Below are 21,254 nucleotides of genomic sequence, written 5' to 3' on the forward strand. Positions count from 1 at the left end.
TTTTATTTATTGACTAATTTAAAGCACTTTATCTGATAAATCATATTTTATCAACTGTCTTCCCCTTTTCCACACTCTTGCTTAAGGATGTATTTCTCATGAGATCCTTACTAGGCATAATACCCTTTCTTTCAGTACATTTTCTGATATGTGTTTAGAGACTTTTGTAAGGAACATATATACAGGGACTGCGAGAGTGGCTCAAATGCATGCTTGTTTAATGTAAGAGATGATGGATTCAGTTTGAAGTCCTGAAAATAAAAATGTGTATATCCATGTATGGCAAGAACAGCTCTTTATTGATATATGAAACTTTTTAAAAACTCTTAAACCATATTTTATATAATTAATTCATTAGTTTAAAGGTATATTATCTTTACTCTTAAAAAGATATGAAAATCACATCATTAATAATATCAATTTGCCTGTGTAAGACATACTTGTCTGTGTTAAAATTACTCTAGTACCCTTCCATTAATGATTCTTGCTTTGAGGCAAGTTCAGTTGAAATTATAATTAGCTCATTGGATACGCTACTCCTGTTTCTAGATTGCAGTGGTGGAAGAAGATGGACGGGAGGATAAAGCAACAATTAAATGTGAAACTTCTCCTCCCCCAACACCCAGAGCCGTCAGAATGACTCACACACTCCCTTCTTCCTACCACAACGATGCCAGGAGGTAAGACTCAAGCAGGGTGCACATGAAATATTCTCTTCCCCAAATTCTTCATCTTCCATAACTGTTGTCAAATAATCTGCTGTATTATTCATAGAATAAGACTCAAGCGATGTCTCAATTGTTAAGAGTGTTTACTGCTTTTGCAGAGGACCAGAGACTGCTTCTTAGCACCTACTTTAGGCAGCTCATCAATGCCTATAACTCCACCTATAAGGGATCCAACATCTTCTGGCTTCTACAAGTACTCTGCACTCATGTACACAAAACTCACACACAGACATATATATATGTAATTAGCAATAAAATTAATGTGCACATAGTTGGACTTGAATTATATTTTTCTATCATGCACTTTCCTGCCTTCCCTTTCTCCATATCTCTGTGACATATGAAAATTTCCAATCATATACCTAACTTCAGCTTTTAAAATTTGCAAGATAACATTTTTATATCTTTGTGACAAGTCCATATGTAAATTACTCTTCTATGTTTAGAAGAGATTTCCTATTATATTTATGACTAGTGATAGAAATTATAGGATTTCTGGGACAAGACTATAAATGTGTTGGTACTGTAAGAGAAAGTGAGATCTGAAAAAATCTATTCCTGGGCTTCTTTTGTTGCAGATCTATGCTACTGCACTGATTCTAAGTCCTCAGGTAAAAATCTTTAGCATTAAAATGAACGCAAACCAAAATATTTTTTTTAATGTTGAGGAAGCATTTCATATGCCATAAGCTTCGTCATAGTGTCCTCTCCAAATGGCTAAAACTTTCAGGTTGGTCTCCCTAATCAAGAGCCCCAGTATGCCTCAGCATTCAGTTTACATCTCACACCGTGGTTGGCGATGGCAGCAACATTTCTAAACACAAGCAACATGACTTAAAGAAATCAGCACATCTTCTCATTAGTAGCTTCATGACAAATGGTTTTGAAAAGCGGGATTTCTGTGCAGACAGGCAATTCTATCTATTTGACCGGTTTCAATTACTACTTTCAGAATGTGTACTTCTTTATTCTTCAAGAGCAGAGGATTATATATTATTCTATAAGAAGCTTTTATTTATGGAGGGTAGAGTATAGAAAATCAAATTATATTGGGTGTATAAGTAAAGTTTAAGGACTGCATAGAGCAGCAAAGTGTACAACGCTATAGCAATAGCTGGTGAACTCTTTCTAAGACAGTGTCAGACATACTTATCAGAATAGAGAATTGATCAACCATTTGGAAGTCATTTCAGTTTATTGTGCATCAAAATAGTATTTTATCGATAGCAATTGATCAGGAGGACAGTGATGAGCCTTTGTAATGTGTTGCTTCTAGATCTTAGTAAGATGACATTTATAATAAATGAATTTGTCTCTCATGAGCAATAGAGAAAGAAGGATGGATAAAGCAACCCCCATGAAGACAAAAGTTAGTAGCCTCAATTTCACAATTAAAAGAATGTCATGTGTCATTCACTTTAAAGTTAAAAAAATATCTGTGTGGAAATAATAATGGACCAAATGCTCAATAAACAGATTCTAAATATAAAGATGTTAAATTGGGCTAAGGTGGATGATTAATTTGATGGTATATAGGACATAGAGGGGAAAAAAAGATGTCTGGAACAAAATAATGCAATTTTTTTTCTACTGAAAATTTGGAGACCAATGGAACCAAGAAAGATGCATTTCAATAACTTGGAGAAAAATGAGGGGGCATAGGGAAAAAAATCACATTCTAAATTTCCTTGTTCCTCCTTTTTGTCACTTCTAAAGGAAAGATGTCTTGTGATAGTGCATCAGAATGAGCAGTTCTTCCTCTTTTGTGTTTTGCAGCAGTTTATCTGCCTCTCTCGAGCCAGAAAGCCTTGGGCTTGGCAGTGCCAATAGCAGCCAAGACTCTCTTCACAAAGCCCCCAAGAAGAAAGGAATCAAGTCTTCAATAGGGCGCTTGTTTGGTAAAAAAGAAAAGGCCCGACTCGGGCAGCTTCGTAAGTACAGGGTTTTCACTTTCTATTCCCACTGGGATTTGCCACTTCTGAGTGTCCTTGTGTTTCATTTCTCAGCTCTAAGTCCCTTTTCATACCTAGTGAGCTTTCAATTTAAGCCACTTAATAAAGCCAGTGTAGCTGACTCATGCTAAATAAAAGTTACAGTGAAACAATATTGTAAGACAATCAACTCTTTGGTTTCTTTGTTAATAGCAATAGCTAGACTATTTAAAAGCTAATATGATGAAGTTGCATTAACACAGTTAATCAAGCATTATTATTGGCATCCATATTTTATTGACGAGTAAACAAAGTCTTAGTAATTTACAGGACAAGTAATCACCATCAAAGGAGCTAGAAGAGAGCTCAGTTGATCAAATGGAAAACAGGTAGTTATGAGGACCTGATTTCAGATCCCTGGAGCACACGTAAAAGTCAACATGGTGGGAGATGTTTGTAAGGCCATTGCTGGTAAGGTTAGTGATAGGTGTCCCCATGGAGCTCACTTGACAGGTCCCCTAATTAAATGAGTAAGCTTCATTGCGTGACACACAAACAAGAAGATACGATGGAGAATGATTAAGGAAGACAACTACAAGCACATGCACGTGTACACAAACATACACACACTTACACACATGTTCACGCACACCTATATGCTCGTGTGCACTCACCTACAAGAATATGAATAGGCATCAAGCAAATACAGCAATTTACCATGCAAAAATAAAAAAAATATGCTGTCACTTAGAACATCTATAAATATCAAATCTTAATTATGTGAACTTAAAATATTTTTTTGCAGAAAAGAGATAAAGTCTACATACACCAAAAGGAACTATAATGTCAGAAAAAATAACAAGGGGATAAAATACGAATGATACATAAATGCTATCACAGTATCTTGTTAATACCTCTCAGAAATAAAGATGAGATTAACAGGAAGCAAAAAAGCCTTAGAAGTTTGGCTAGGATAAGTTATTATCAGTTTCTGATAATATGAATACCTGAACCTAAATGACACTAGGTAAGTATATGATTATGAAAAAGACACATGCACATTCATATATTCATTCATACAGAAATTATAAATTTAGCAATTGAAATTTCTGAAATAAAATATAAACCACTGGCACTTTGGTATAATGGAATATCTTCTTAGTGGCTGTTTTATTGGTGTAAAGAGACGCCATGACCAAAGCACCTCTTATGCAAAGTAGCTTTAGAAGGTTAGACCATGAACATCACGGTGGGAAGCAGAAAGCATGACACAGGAGCAATAGCAGAGAACTTTACATCCTCCATCCTGACCAGGATGCAGGGAAGGGAGGAGATCTTCCTGTATAAATCCCTTTAGAGTTAAATTGTTATGAAAAGATTGAGCTGCTTCTAATGGTAAATGTTAGTAGAGTTATACAGATTTTCAAATACGTTCTGGGCTCACTCTTTTAGAGAAATGATTATTTACAAGTAATTCCCCATCACCTGGGCTTAACTTTCTGCTATAGCATCAAAGTATTTCTACTTATGATCTTAAATTTTGAGGTTTATTCAAATTCTTCACCATCACTTCCCTGGCATCCAGGCTGTTGGACAACACAAAGCAGCATAACCTATAATAACTGATATGCATGTATGCATGTGACTATAATAACTGATATGCATGTATACATGTATATATAATAACTGATATGCATGTATGCATGTGACCGAGTGACAAGCATAACTGAATGGAGCTGTTGAAATGGAACCTGTGGATTTTGATTTCCCAGAAAGGATCCTTAGGCAATAAGAAATATAACATAGCAAGAGATGACCAATTTCTTGAGTTCTTTGTATGTTTTGGAGATCAGACCTCGGTCTGATGTGGGGTTAGTGAAGATCTTTTCCCATTCTGTAGGCTGTCATTTGTATTGTTTACTGTGTTCGTTGCTTTACAGAAGCTTTCAGTTTCAGGAGGTTCCATTTATTGATTGTTTCTTTCGTGTCTGTGCTACTGGGTTTATGGAAGTGGTCTCCTGTGTCGATGCGTTCAAGTGTACTTCCCACTTTCTCTTCTATGAGGTTCAGTGTGGTTGACTTTATGTTGAGGTCTTTGACCCATTTGAACTTGAGTTTTGTGCATGGTGATAGATAAGGATCTATTTTCATTCTTCTACATGTTGATATACACAAATGAAAATCTATTTTTAAGTATGTCTACATACTACTCAAAATGTTTATTTCTTTTAATTTGCTGATCTATCATGGTCTTTACCACAGTATTTGTTATTTTTAATATATTGTATAACTCACAATTGTATCATTAAAATGTTTGCTAAAATAGAGATCTTTATTAACATTTTAGTGTATATGCTTATCTGAGGTTATATAATTTACTTTTTCCCTTTAAAATATTTTTGATTGTCCTTTATACATAAAAATTTTTATACTTATTTTCAGTTGAATTTGATAGTAAAATACTAAAGCATTAAGGATTTTTTCATCAAAATTATATTTTATCAGGATATCTAAGATATAATTTAAAACCTAGAAAATATACTCTCCTACAAACCTAAGCTTTGTTTTATACTTTCAGAGACTCTGAAATTTTAAAACAGAATATATGAAGTTATGCTTAATTATGGTAACAAATATATCAACTCCTCCAAAGTCAGGAAGCAAGAAAACCTATTTATATAGTCTCATTATAGAATTTTTTTTCTTCCAAAATTTCCATTGCTTAAAAAATGATCATGTTACATTTAAAAAGTTGAGTTCCTAAAAAACTTTAAATCACAAGTTAATTGTTCTTTTATTGATCTAAAAAATGTGTGATCCATCCAACAACCTGAAAATTGAAAGTGTTTCATCAGCATTGAATAGGTTTGCTGCATCAATTTGTGGTGGAACCATGTGGACCAATAAAGAATTTTATGAGTTTTAAGTCAATCGTTCACTTCATCTCCACTTTAAGAGAACACTTTTATTGTTGTACTCTGATTATAAATGATAATTTATGGATGGCACATTGGAAGTAAAGTAAAATATTCTGTAACTATGCATAATGGAAATTTTCAGGTTTGAAAATGATTCCTAGGAGAATTTCAGTTAGCCACTGGATGACTTTCCAAATAAGAGGCACAGTGAGTCTCCTTCATCATAAAAATCTTTCCACTGCATTAATTGCACATGAATATAATGAATAAAATAAATTTGGCCTTGTATCTTCACAATGCTAAATTGAATTTGAACAATAACTTATGCGTTTTGATTAAAGAGCTGTCTTACAATTATTCAGTTCAGTAATAAGATTATCAGGCTAAGAGCTAATTTGTATCAAGATTCTGTGTTAATAATATCCAGCTTTACAAATTAAATGTAAAAATAAATTATGATAAACAGTATTAACTAATTTCCTAGTTCATTCTGTGAGTGAGAGAAGCCATATCATAATCAAGTCCTCAAACTACAAGCAATAAGATATGCAAAAGATATGTAACAATTGTCTTCAATGACTGTCTTCTGATATGTTGCTTAAATTTGGAGGATGACATTTTCTAAAAATTAAATTATTGTTAGTATTAGATTAGTATTATTTGAAGATTTGCAGTTTTATGCTTAAATATAACTTAAATACCTTCTACTTAAAATTTATATATATATATATGTACAAATGTATGTGTATATATATATGCCTATAATATATTTATCTTCTACTTGAAAAACATAAATAAGTTTTTTGAATGTGACTTTATATTTTTTACATACACTAAATACAAAGAAAATATAGGGTATAGTATTAAGCCCTCATTTTTCAATATAATCAAAACTTTATGAATCAATGTGAATTCAGGATTTTGGAGTGAAATAAATAGCTTATAAGATATGTCTATCCATAAATGACACACATAAAACTTCTCTTGTTCACACCAAGATTACGTATACTGTGTTTCTGACTGTACTATTCAAATAATATATTAGGTAAAAATAATCTTATTCAAGTCTTTTATAAAGACCTAATTTTTTTCAAACACATAAAAAATTCAAAGTAAAGGCCATCCCTGAACGCGAAAGACTTCTGATTAAGGGTACAAGACTTAGCAGACTGAAGACAGTGAGTTCCAGGAAGACCAGATGCAGAACTCTTAAAAGCCAACAAGGGCCTCTGTGTTCTTTAAACTTGGGACAGAAGCATATGTCTGGGTTTCTGTTTAGCAGAATATTTCTGACAGTAAACGAGAGATGACAAGCATGCTAATCAAGTATTCACTCTTGCTTTCCACTGGAAAAGTCAAACAGAATGGCCTTGAACATTGGCTACTGTGCAGCCCCCTCTTGGTAGACATAAATATATATCGCCTTCCACACTGATGCTTGTGAAAATGAATGGACAGCAGTAGGCACTTCTTTTTGTATTGATTTTTTTTTCAGAGGTTTTGTATGTGTAACTCTGTCCTTTGATGTCTGGTGAGACAGTGATCCAAGGGCAAACCTAAAAGAAAGAGTGTTTCTGAGTAGGTGCTCCAAGAAGCCTTGGAGACTTTAATGTCAGGACAGACAAATACCTGTATCTTGATCTCATGTCGATTCTTCACAGGGGGCTTCATGGAGACTGAAGCTGCAGCACAGGAGTCCCTGGGCTTAGGCAAACTTGGAACTCAAGCCGAAAAGGACAGACGATTGAAGAAAAAGTAGGTTTGGAGATCGTTTTTCCTCATTTTTCTAATGCTTCACTAGCCTTTACCTTTTTCTTTTGCAAGGACTTCAAGAAGAAAATAAATGGGAAATAAACCTACTTAACAGCTTTCCTGGTATTAGCTCAAGCAACTCAGAGTTCATGTTTCAAATAATAATGAATTAAAGTTAGAAATGAGTGTAAACCCTCCCACAAGATAAACCACACAATTTAAACTAGTGACAAAAGCATAGATTTTAGAACCGAGTTACATATAACATGCTTACATGTAGTACTGGCAGCCATATAGGGCACTGTTGAAGTTAAATGAAGTTCTGATTTAGTTTGAAAAAATGAGAGTGAAATTTTGTTTTTTTCTCAGGACAATTATGTGTTTAGTCTTAATAAAGAAGGATTTAAAAAGTAAAAAGAAATATATTCCTCTGACTGAAAATAAGCTTAATATAGGCGGGAACAGATTGTTTTGCATCTGCCAGGAAACGGTAGTGTATCTTTCCATTCACATGTAATATGGAACATTGAAATGACTTGTAAAATTGGAAAGAATATAATTTCAACAGCTGTTAGAGAGGGATTCCATGAATAACATATTTTTAGCAGCATAGTAACATTTCACTGACAAAAAGTCATCATCTTGAAAGCATAGTCTTTAAAAGCATAATAATTTCCCTTTATTATCAAGTCTCCTTGTGAGCTGCTCTGTCTTTGCTTTCTAAAGGTTCATTGCATTGTTTCAATGGTTTTTGTATTTTTCCTTTCTCCTGCCAAAGAACCGTCATTTCTCTAGCTATCAATTTGTGGTCCATAAATTTCTGTTGTGACAAAGCACAGATTTGTCCAGGTACTTCACGTTTTGTCTTTTGTTTTGCATTCCAGGCATTTGCCAATAACAGGAAAATGCACAAGACATCATTAACATGATAATTTATTAGCTGGAAATTGACTGAAACTACCCAGACCCAAAAGAAATGCAATCTAGAAGAAATTCATTGAGAATATTGTATCTTGAATAGGATTAAATAGTCTGTCATGAAACGTTTCTTATTTAGGTGCTGGTAACTTAAAAATATTACTATTTTCCATAAACTGCTCCCAATATCTTCATTTGTGTCATCCTCAAGGAATGCAATTTCTAATTTCATAACTATCTGTGGTGAGCATTCTTCTAAGAAAAATAACTATTTTCTTTGTTTATACTCTGGTTAGTTTACTACAAATAGAAAAGAAACATGAAATTTTAAAACAAGTCTGACTAATGGACAGAATTAATTAAAATATGGAAAACATTTTATTTTATATTGACTACTCCATAACAAGGACCCAGTGGCATTATATATAGCCAGTGCAGTGAGATCTGATGTGGCGAAATGCTTACATTTACTCGGTACTTGCTTGAAACAGTTATTTTTGTGTTAACAGCATTATTATAAAGGATGTTTCGTTATATATCAATTATCTCCACATCACAGTATTTCCAATTAGTTATTCTCATTATATAGTAGTGGCTCGTTCTCAAGCTGAAACTCAACTATTTGCATATTTTACACATTTATAGTCCTGGTGGTCCTCATTTAAATTTGTGACTTTTCATTGGCTTCCTGCCTTCACTCTCTTAGTCTTTAAAGTTTGGGAAATTTATTCATAAAATCTAGTGTTCATGCAATGTTGTGATGTTTGTCAAGTGAGTTCACCTTTGCACTTGTTGTGATGCTTAGATCTCACCCATCATCCTCTTTCTTATTTCACTGGATTATAGGTGCACTTTTCTGTATGATGAAAATGAAGATCTCTTCCAAAACTGACATTAAGAGCAGACAGAAATAAGAATTTTACACATTCACTTTTCACTTTACACTTACACTGGCATAACTGATACTTTATTATTGCATAGTATAGTTTTGTACATCCTCCTGAATTGTTAACACTACTAAATGAACATTGATTTTATATTTGAATCAATTTTTAACATCATTAAAATGAAATCAATGCTCCAGTTCAGCTACCAAGAGCATCCTCTCCAGAGAACTATCATTTTCCTTGGAGCATGGCAATCAAATTTAATCACCAATCTTTATATTAGAACTTCAAAGAGCTCAAAGGGAAGCTCTATAGATTTGATTAATTTATTCTCATTACAATCCTGAGGCCCCACTTCCACGCATAATTTTTATTATGTTTGGAGATGCTAAAGTTTTAATCCTTGGCATTTCAGAGGTTCAGAGTAAGCATATCTCTAAGCAAAGTAAATGTAACTTAAACTATTTATACTCTAAGGTACCACAAAACTCCATAATATTTTTATTCAATAAATATTTATCAAGTGACTATGTGCCAATTTTAACTTCTAAATGAGTTGTAGTCAAGACCTTGTGTTCAAAGATGTGAACATATTTTCCTCTCTAGGTGGTATTGTGTACATGGAAGGTAAACATCTGATCTTTGCTCACACATGTCCATTTTCTAGCTATACTATAGAAATGGACTTTAGCTGCATAAAACATAAAGAAGGAGCAACTGGGCAGAAACTGAGCCTTTCATGGATCCCTGAGACATCAGAGCCAAAGTCCTTCCAGATGACAATAAGAGATTATATTTCTGCACTGTGCTTTCAGAAGTACATCTATTCCTCCTCACACCATTGGAGTCTTTTTTTTTTCTTTTTTTTTGGGGGGGGTTGTTTTTTATTTTATTTTTTTATTCATTTATTAAAGATTTCTGTTTCTTCCCCACCACTGCCTCCCCTTTCCCTCCCCCTCCCCCAATCAACACCCCCTCCCTCGTCAGCCCAAAGAGCAATCAGGGTTCTCTGCCCTGTGGGAAGTCCAAGGACCACCCACCTCCATCCAGGTCTAGAAAGGTGAGCAACCAAACTGCATAGGCTCCCACAAAGCCAATAAGTGCAGTAGGATCAAAAACCCATTGCCATTGTTCTTGAGTTCTCAGTAGTCCTCCTTGTCGGCTATGTTCAGCGAGACCGAAAGCCTGGGATAAAACCATTGGAGTCTTGAAACCCAATTAAATTACACAGATCAAGGATATGCTACTGCTGAGGGTTCATGCAGCCACTAAGGGTGTGCTGCTGGACAGCCAACTCAAATAATCTATTATAGTATAACTTTTAGGAACCTAAACCCAGTATTTCTTCGGGAAAATATGTTCCAGTTTTCTTCTTCAGAGCACAGAGTGTGGCATTGTGCCTGTATTGAGAGCAAGCTATCATTTTAGAGCTCTGTTGTGCTCCAACCAACGGCAATCAAAAAAGTCTTTCCTAAACCTAAATAATATGATACAAAGACTAACAGTGAAATACAATGCAGTGTTCTTTCATGAAAACTAAAGCTGAGAAAACTGGTAGTGATTTCTTTTATGTAGTTAGACATATCTGATCTCTTTGAAAAATGACAAAAGACGAGAAAAGAAAAAGCTAGTTAGAGCCAACAGTAGAGTAACAAAACATTAAAGAGTAAGCATCATCCAAGTTTTTTATGATCAAACATACTGTTGCTTTCAAGAAGTATTTGGATCTAGAAATAATAAAGACTAATTATAAATTAAACTCCAAGTCTTACAAATACTAGAATAACCTTATTTTCTAAATAAATCCTATCATTAATTTTGCTAAAAAGCTTATTAATAATTTGACTAAATAAGCCCTAAATAAAATGAGTGTTGTATAAATTTGGCAAGTAGTGACACTTCATTTATTCATTTAGTGTTGTTATATCCCAATAACTGTCATATAGACTATTGAATTTCCCAATTTACAACAAAAAAAATTTCTGAACAGACAGACATGGAGACAAATGATTGCACTTAAGCTCTTCTGGTTCCATGACACTTATCTAAGTCACAAGCTTTGGGAGAGAATAACAAAAGTAGTCCAGCCTGAAAGTCATCAATTGCTCTAGATCTAAACTTATTCTTCAAGATTAACACCAATGACCTTTGTGACAAAAGGAGCTGAACAAATGGTCTGATGATGACTGACTGAAATGCGAAGTGAGTGCAAGGCACTGTGATTAGCGGCTAAAATAAGAACAGATTTTGTCAAACTATGTACGAGAAGATGCACCCAAGATTTTCGATAAGTTTTGTAATTATTCAACATTTATAAATTTCAGTAGGGATCTTTATTTAATCCTGATATCAACTGCAGGACCACTATAAATGTATGTATGTGCATATATATACACAGCTTCTCAGAGATGGGAGAATGATTTTTGTAAAGCAAGAAAATGAGCAATACCCAGTAAAGAATTTTCCGTTCAAAGCAGGTGGTGAAGGGTCAAAATTCTATGTACTAAATAGATATTAACTGGACCTTGTGCAAGGTCTGGGAAACAATTGAATTCAGTATCATGTGTATTCAGAGGAACATCACTGAGAATAGTTGGAAGACATCAAGGCATGTTTTCAAACCCCAGTAGCAAGGATTGGGATATGTTCAATGTGTAGAATTGAGATCCCAGGCGCTGTCAGGGGCAATAGTAACCAAAGAAGTCCTATTCTGGTGTTTTGATTAGAACTTGAGCCAAAGTCAGAGATTATTAAGCTGATGAAGTTGAGCCAACACTAAGACTGCCTCTGGTCATTACAGACCAGAGAAGAAAGTACTGACCACCTGGAAGGGAGTGTGGCCCCTTAATTATATTCAACCCAGACTAAGCAATCATGTGTATTTGGTAGGATTTCAATAGGTGAATAAACTATTCCTTATTCATGAAAGATTGAACTATATGTTGACAAGAAGCGAAAGACTAGCTTGGAGAGCCAAGTTTAATGGGTTACCTAAAGAGGTGTGGGTAACTCAAACATAGCTACCACCTACTAAAAAGTCTAACACAAGATGAGTGGGGACTCAGGAAATTTTGATCACTGAAGATGCTCCCTATGCAGCTTGTAGACCAGGGCTTCTCAACCTTTAATGCAGCCCCTCATCTTGTGATGAACCCCAACCTCAACATTATTTTCACGGTTGCATCATAACTGTAATTTTGTTACCACTATGAATCATAATGTAAATCTCTGTGTTTTTTGATAGTTTTGGTCAACCTCTGTGAAATGGTCACTTGAACTCCAATGAGGTTGCGACTCACATGTTGAGAACCACTATTATAGAGTTTCAGTGGCGCCTTTTAAGATTTGTGAGCTCAGGGCTTCATAAGTTCTGGGAGCTTCCAGTGTCTGAGTTTCCCTCCTATCTCTAACAGGTACTTGCAGGTATGAAGGAAACACCTATACAATAGTAACTATGTTTCTATTTGCCTTTTATTGAAAATAGGTTTTTTTCTTCACATAATATATTCTGATTATGATTTTTTCTCCCTCTGTTCCTACAGTAGCTACAGTTCATTAAGTCTTTGGAGAGCTAGAATTTTTACAGTTTACTGACTGGCATGCCATCATTTTATGGAATCAGAGGGTTTTTTTTAAATTTTTTTCCATTAAAAAGTTTACACTTCTTCCCCTCCTCCTTCCCTCCTCCTGCTCCCCCACTCGCCCTCCTTACTCCCCCTCCCTCCTTAAGAGAGGGCAGGGAACCCTGCCCTGTGGGAAGTTCAAGGCCCTCTCCCCTACATCCAGGACTAGGAAGCTTTGCAACCAAATAGACTAGGGTCCCAAAAAGACAGTACATGCAGTAAAAACAAGTCCCAGTGCCTTTATCAATGGCTTCTCAGTGGAATCATAGTTTTATACTCAAAGGATTCTCCCTTAAAATTTTGCATACTGTGTAAACACATACATGTGCAAACATACAATGGTGTGTCCTGTAAATTTTACATATTCTAAACTTTAATTTGTGGATTGATTGCCTTCAATTTCTTTGCAAAAAATAAGCGAAATTGTAGTACAAATAAAGATTTCATAGCCTTTTAAAAGGACTCTAAAGAACTGTATTCACTTGAAGCCTTTATTAACAAACAAAAGTTATTTAAAATAGTGTTGTGATGATGAATATCTATAACTTTAGACCTTGTGTTTTTTATTAGTAAGGCTCACTAGGGACTAGATCTCATTATTGTTCTGAACTCAACCATTCAAGCTTATCATTTTCTACTAACCACAGTCTTATTACAATTTAGAGCAATGATCTTTTAAAAATGTCATTCTTTCCATAGTCAGTATCCTCTTTTCCTTTTTTCCATTTTCCCTATTACTGAATATACACAATTTCAGTAAAATGAGAAAAAAAAAAGTACCTCAAATTTCTTACTCCCCTTTCATTTGGTCGTATTTATGAGCGATGTCTGCAGCCATCAATGAATCTGCATTTTCTACTCTGTAGCTAGGACTGTCTGAACTACTGAGAAAGTCTCTGTAGGAAAATGTAGCACATTCATTAGTGGAGTCTGCCCTGCCTCCTAGGATAATGTTTTTCTCTCCCTGATATTCTTTCCTCTTTCTTCAATTCTTGTTGGTGATTCCATTCTGTTCCAGTCCTGCAATATGCATCTTCTGCTCATCAGTGAGTCAATGAAAGAGACAGCGACACAGAGGGAAAATAGCACCAGGAAACTAGGACACTCTACAAATCCAAAACAATTCTACCATTACACGAGGCCATTTTTGGTTAATTCCTTCAGTTCTTATCTCATCTTTAACTAGATGGAAACATCTAACTCTTACAAATCTAAAAGACAGAATATAAATGATCCTTAAAACAGTACCAACTGTAAGTTTGAGTGCATGAATGAATCAATCAAAAATGCAATCTTTATTGCACTCATCGATTTAAACTGCTATCCACTAGTTTCTGAATCTGTGCTTAATAAATGATTTAAAATATCCGTGACTCCCTAACTTGAACTAAGAAATAAGAGACTTGTTGAGTGAGCTGCTTTTCTTAGAATATTCTAATCTCAGTTGGACTGTTTTAAAGAAAAGCAGGGGTCAGAATTTGCTCGCAGATTGTGTAGTCTCAACAACTGAAATGGTTAGATCCACCCTTGAAATAATACATGCACAGACTTGCGTGTGCGCGCATACACACACACACACACACACACATCATGTGGTAAATGTTGGGACTTAATGTAAACTGAAGTTTTCAAAAACATATGAATAATTAGATTTGTTTTGTTTCTTCGTTTACTATGAATCCCATGATCCATAACTTAAGAAAGCATATTCCTAATAAAAATTTCTTTTGCTATTTTCATAACTCAGACACAGTAGAATAGATTATAAATAATAATGTTTATAACTTAATTTTAACAAACAAGTGTAGGAAAGAGTGAAATGAGTTTTATAAATAAAAAAATAAACATCTTCTGTAGAAGAGGAACTTCTCTATTAATACATATTATCTCCTAATTAAACTACTATCACACTATCTCTGAGTCATTTGTCATTTTGGTCTATCCATTTTCATGCTTTTCATAATAAATTTCTGAGTTTAAATATTTGATATTCTGAAATAATATAGCAACTCAGAACTCATTAACTGTGTAAGTGAAGAAAATTCATGATATTGATGATAAGACAAGCAATAAAGATAACTTCACAGAACAGATGTCAATATAACTTCTTACTATTCCTTTGTTCAAATAAAGGTATTCTTAGATGAAAAATATAAAATAAATGAAATATATTGTTAGGACAAAAATTATGAACTATGAACTTGACTTTGAGATTTGTTTCATGCTTATTGTTATCATTTTTATTTTGTATTTCAAAGGTTTTTATATTACTGTAATCCTTAATTATTTAAAGCATTGCAAATGTAATATGATGAAAATTAATGTTTCACTATGCTCAAATTTAATCAACAAATGTATTGGAAAATGATGAATCATTCACAGTCAGGGTGAGGGTGATTACTTTGCTGATGGTCACAATCCATCCCAGATGAAGTGGTCAGTTTCTCTGGAAGGCTCAGAGTTTGTGCTCTGTCTCTTTTCCAAGTTCAACAACAGGTGTGCTGGTAAGAAATCCAGTTAAAATATAGAAAGTATCTCTTTTAGGTCATAACTTACTTCTTTTCTGTATGAGATGTGCAAGATCTGTGACTTCAGTAACTTAGGAAATTGTTTTGCCAACTATTAGACATTTATGATTTGGTTTATAAGAAAACGTAAGGAAATTGTTGCAGCTATTCTGGAACTGAGGCCAATGAACATGCATTTTCTCAAAGCCCCCCTTGTTTCTCTGAATGAATGCTATTGGAGGAGGCATGTGCAGAGTGTTTACGACACAACAAGCTTTTCTTTATGATAGTTTTGCAATGTAGAAGGAAACGCTTTACTTTGCTTAATTTCTCAACTAAGAATTTCTGCCTCATATTTTCTTAAACTGGATATAGTTTATGGGTTGTAGCCATGGTTTCTTTTCTAAGAATTATCGTTTGCATAGAAATTTTAAAATATTATTCTCATTGCTTTTTGTTGGATTATTTAACTTCCATATTTTCTAAATGCCTCTACTACATCCAGGATGCAAGTGGTTAAGTTCAAAGCTAAGTTTGAATGTCTTTGGTTTTGTGAAGATCCAGATATAGACAAATCACCCAATTAATGTTTTATAAGCAACATTTGCAAATATCTGTTCAAGTAACCAAGTCTCCCATAAAATCCATATAATTGGCACAGATTTAATATTTTATTGCACATATACAAGAAAATATAAGACAGGAGAAGCTTAATCAAGTTGTTTTACACATCCTTAAAGCAAGAATTATTATAAATCTTGTTAGAATAAAAATTCTGCAGCTGTAATGGACTTCACAATTTTTTCATACAATAGATAATGATGAATAAAACACCTGTTAACAGTTTTGACAAAATATGTATGAAATTGGAGCCCAATTTTCCTGGCCCTCCACTAAATGCCTTGTCCACTTAAGGTGTGACTTTCTGCTTCACCATTTGTCTTGAGTTTAAATGGTGGCCTTGATTGGTGGTAGGCTGTTCTGTAGGGAATTTTTCCTATATATAAAATGACACATTTGTGGTCCCAAGTAAAGAATGTCCTTTGCTTTCTTCCTGGGGTGTACTAGAGACTAAGAAAATTTGGTCCTGCATGTTTCAGAGTGACTCATACTAAATGCAGACTTATTGGTCAACCATCAGACGTGCCTGCAGCCTGAGCAGACTTGTGGACGTAGTGTGTATCGTGGTGGAATGAACACAGTACTGCCACTACTGAAATGGTTGCTAAGATACCATGTTGTGCTGCCATGAGATTCCTCACCTCTGAAATGATGCTATTGTTTGATTCCATGCCTTTCTTTGGATTGAAATGTATCCATTAACATTTGTGTGCTTTTCTTTTCCATCCATCCTTCTCCATCTCATGAAAAGCACACCGGGGTAAGTTGACTCACAACGGCTGCTGAACGTGTTGGTTTTCAGCACCATCTTTTTTTTGTTGGTTTGTTTCGTTTTTCTCTTTAGCACTTCTCTTTTCAGTTATAACACCAACTGCACTGCCTCTGACCTAAAATGAAATTCACGATGTCCACTCATTTCTACACAGAAAAAGGAATCATTGGTTCAGAGAAATATTTATATTTGAATTACATTGGCTTTTTGAAAACTAGTATTGGTTGGTTCTATGAGATGCATGCAAATTTACCTTGCAGGCCTTACTGTCCTAACTCTCAAGTCTTTCTTCAAGAGTTAATGAGAGCTCCTTGAGGCTCAAGTCCTGCTTTCAAGATGAGCTTCAACTCTGTTTGTGCTGCTTGGCTGAAAATGTGCTTAACTAGGGCCCGTGGTTCAGTTCTTCAAATTACATTCAGGAGACAAACTCATTTGTCAGTTTTCAGAACTCATTTCGATGGAAAAGGATAAGTGATGAATCTCCTCATCAAGGCATTGATAATGGTCAAAGTGACCTAGCTTTTAGCCAAATGTATGCCTTTTCCTATTGCTTCTTATATGGGTGATTATTTTTTTAATGATTCAAAATACATAGTTCTCAAGTAAAAGTTTCAAATTTAAAACATTTCTCTCACAGAAAGGGGAAATCACACCAATCCCCAAAACTAGGCAAAGAACTATAGGCAACTAATGAATAATAAGAAAAGGAGAAATAGTCTTCTCAAAGGAAGAACCCTTCAGTTGGTTATCTAATACCAACTGATCAGCCCTGAAATAATATGTATATGTATGTGTGTGTGTATAATCAGATATATATGTTGCATGCATATATTTAGGATATTAAAACATATGCAGAGGAATGGGGCATTGCTGTGTGGAGAGTCAGGTTTTGTGTAACAACTATTAAAGAAAAGAAAACTACGTCCTTGAGAGACAGCCAAAGAGAGGTTGAAGAGCGGTTATAATAGAAGAAAAAGGAAGAGGTAAAATGGTAGAATTATATTTTAATTTCAAAAAGTTTTTTAAATTATTAATAAAAATGAAAAATGAACAAAAATACTCTTCTTAGAAATAGAATTAGGGTATGTTGTCCATTCATAAAATAGGGCTTTAAAGTAAAAATCAGACAGAAATATGTACAACATTTATGAAACATTTACATTGGTGCAGGCTCTTGGAATATAGGCCACATGATCAGTTCACTAAGGCATTTTGTTAGTTGTGATGTATTACTGTTCTTAACATAATTTTTCCCATAAATATGACAGACTAGAGAGAAACCTCAGTAGACAAGAGCACTTGATACATAGTCACAAGAAGAATTCTGACCCTTGAACGCATGTCTGGATGTCCTAAACATAAATACAAGTCCAGGTTCAGGGGGAGAACTTGCCTCAGAGTAATAGGCAGAGAGTGATAGAGAACACCTAACACTCTTCTAGTTAATAGTAACACACTGTTATTTACTGTTGTTTATGTTTTCTTTACTTTATTGATACGCTCTAGTTGCTAGACCAAATTATTTCACACTATTTTACTTGTTTTAGTTTGTATATTGTATGATATTAATGAAAACGTTAGTAAAATATTCAAAGCTGTATTGCAAGCTAAGGTCCACCCTTGACAGGCAGGTAGCATGATGGTTGCTGTAAATTCTTCTCAACATCACTCTCTCTAGCAGAATTTAATACCATCATACACATTTTGCCTGCTGCTTTCCCATTATTTCTACATTTCTGAAGGAAAATAACTAAAAGAAATGACATATTAAAAAGCAATAGCAACAAAAAAAGAATGACTCACTGCCGTTATTGTAATGGATTGGCATACTGGCTCTTAATCTCAAATTGAACTGTCTCAAATGTTTTAGGGCTTGTGTATTGCAAAACATCAAACTACTTCTTCAGTATAACCACTAAATCAAGAGCAGAAGAAGGTACAGTCAAGAGGAACAGATAGTCAGCAAGGATGACAAAGGAGAGAAGAGGCTAGTGTAGGGATTTGAAAATCAGAACAGAGTCCCACTTGCTTGCTATGCTCCCTTGGTGGCCTGATTGTTCCCTCTGCTTACTAATACAACTCTCTGCACCCAGTAAGGGAATTAGTGAATACATACAAACACAGGAATGTGAAAACTGAATACTTCCAAGCTGAGCAAAAGAGGCCTCAAAATCAGATGAAGCAGGGAAGCAACAGAATCTAAGTGGTAGTCATACAAGTTGGAGCATTACCAAAGCTTTCCAGTAAATCCTCAATTACAATCAGGAAGTGAGTGGGGAATTCAGACCATGGTGTCAAGTAAAAAAATGAAATCACTTAATGGGAAGTAATACAAGTCCCTCTAGTTCTCAAAATCAGCATTGGTAATTGTACTTCTTAATCACAGTCTCTGTGTGTGCTTACTCCTTTTTACTTGTTTTGAAAATTATTAAATTCAAAATAAATTGAGAGAATAAATCATGTAAATCCCAGCTGAAACTCACAAATACATCAGATTCCTTCACTGAGACAGGTTCCTATATTGCATAGCTTCTAAAAGAAAAAGAGAGAGTTTAAATTGAATAATTTCAGAACTTAATATAATCTATTTCGGGAACCAGCCATATACATGTTATTGGAGTCTACCTAAATTCTACTTAAATGTCATAGATTTCACTGAGTATGAAAATGCCCAATAATTTCTTTCACACTCATAATATCCTTGTGCTTTAAAAGTCAATCAAAATTGTTAATGTTGTTTTGGAACTTAAATTTATGACACTAGCTATATATTTAAGTAATCAGTGTTCTGAAGCATTTGATTGGGATTTTTGATGTCTTCCTGTTCAGAATAATTATGTTAATGAAGATATATATATATATTATCAGCTTGCAGATATTTCACAAATTAGGTAGCACCATGCATCATTCAAATTTCCATACAAGAATTCCAACTCGCTCCTCCTGTTAGTATGATATTTACAGAATTTATCAACAAATACAAATTGCTTAATAATAGAGTTCTAAATCCCACCCTCATTTTCTAGAAAGTCCAGGCAGGCATAGAACAGATAATCCTACTTTTGCCTCCCACATATGTAAGTCAGAGTCCTGAGCTGCCATGGTTATACACAGTATGTTCATTCTTCAGTTGAACTCTGAGGAGATTACATCATACTCTGTAGGCTGTTGGGTTTTAATAGATGAAGGCATTTAGAAAGAACAATGCCAGGAAATTGATTGACACTCCCTACTAACCTATTCTAATGAAGACACCGTCTCTGATACAACATTAAGAGCTGATGATTAGATTGTCAAATTGTGTGAACATTTTCTACAGCCACTTGTTTATTTCTTCTTGTTTTAACAAAGTACTTACAATGGGCCAAATGAACTCTCAGGACATGCTTTTTAACTCTAAGATTACAGTGACACGGGTACATAGCCACTGCAACTGTAGCAGCAAGTTTATCAATTCCATTTCTGTCTATAACCTATATCCATCATCCTTGACCAAGATACAGAACCTGGTCGGAATTATAAAAGTAAAGCATGCTTCCTTCAGTACTGTATAAAGTTAAGAACCACACTATGTATGAGAGTAAGAACAGAAAGGCTACTTAGTGACATAAAATATATGAGCCACATGAAAAGAAAACTTGGATAATATCTTTTCAGTGTTACTGACAATGAGGAAAACACAGTTAGCATTCTTCTTTAGTTACTAAAAGTTTCAAGTTGTGTGACCAAGTTGTCGAGGTTTTTAGTTTTTCTCCTCAATTACTCTAGTTACAAACAGTCTTTATTCATTAGTGTTCATATCTCTGTGTTTCAATACACATCAGAGTGATTAAATTTATTTATATATATACTCATTTGCACTTAGGCTAGAAAAAGCTTCAGACAGTAAATGATTATTGATATCTATTATTTTATGAGACACGGTGCTTCATTTATCTACATCGAAAAACTTTTGTCCTTTCAAACTACTATTGCATGTCATGCAAGAATATGAAGTTACAGGCTTATAGTGAGTTAAGATGCTAGACAAACCTCTATCATAAATAATACATTTTTATGTACACAAATCAATTGACACCTTAAACAAAGTAAAATGGCTAGTTTATTAACATTGTGTTAATATATAAAATAATGAGTTTATCTGGAGGGGTCCTTGTAATCCTAATGGGAAGAATAAACAATGTGTTGTTGCTGATGGAGTTTGAGTTTTGAATGACAGTGGTATAAAGAAGTAAGTTTCTTAGCAAGGTAAAAATACTGTTCATGGGCAGGTGAATTATACTGAGGTGTTTGAACAGTGACTCATATTTGAGCATTCATTGAGGAGAATAACAAGGAAAGAGAATAGGAGCCTGACAAATATACTAATGTGTATGTATATATTTAAAATTATAATATAATCACATAATTTACCCCTCCTTCCCCTTCAACTGTTCCAGTGTACCCCATCCCCTTTGTTCTCATTCAGATCTATGGTATCTTTTTTATAATTGTTATTGGTGGGGGTGGGGGTGTGTCCTAAATATATAAATATAACAAGCTCCATAAGATGTTGATCCCTTGAGAAGCTAATTATCCTTTGTTATTATGAGAGCAT

At 34.4% G+C, this 21,254-nt stretch overlaps 1 protein-coding gene across 3 annotated transcripts in view; it reads left to right on the top strand.

Annotated features, from left to right (window-relative positions):
- Ppfia2 (PTPRF interacting protein alpha 2) overlaps positions 1-21,254 on the top strand; it is a 321,929-nt gene that overhangs the window by 265,801 nt on the left and 34,874 nt on the right. For all 3 annotated transcript variants that reach the window (XM_050135586.1, XM_050135584.1, XM_050135585.1), the window contains exons 18-20: positions 550-680; positions 2,505-2,659; positions 7,239-7,332. In XM_050135586.1, coding sequence (XP_049991543.1) covers positions 550-680; positions 2,505-2,659; positions 7,239-7,332 — 380 coding nt within the window. The remainder of the gene's footprint in view (positions 1-549; positions 681-2,504; positions 2,660-7,238; positions 7,333-21,254) is intronic.

The sequence above is a fragment of the Alexandromys fortis genome, unplaced genomic scaffold (genome assembly GCF_014885135.2).
Source record: "Alexandromys fortis isolate MF-2015 unplaced genomic scaffold, M_Fortis_MF-2015_v1.1 scaffold_24, whole genome shotgun sequence".
NCBI classification, from domain to species: Eukaryota; Metazoa; Chordata; class Mammalia; order Rodentia; family Cricetidae; genus Alexandromys; species Alexandromys fortis.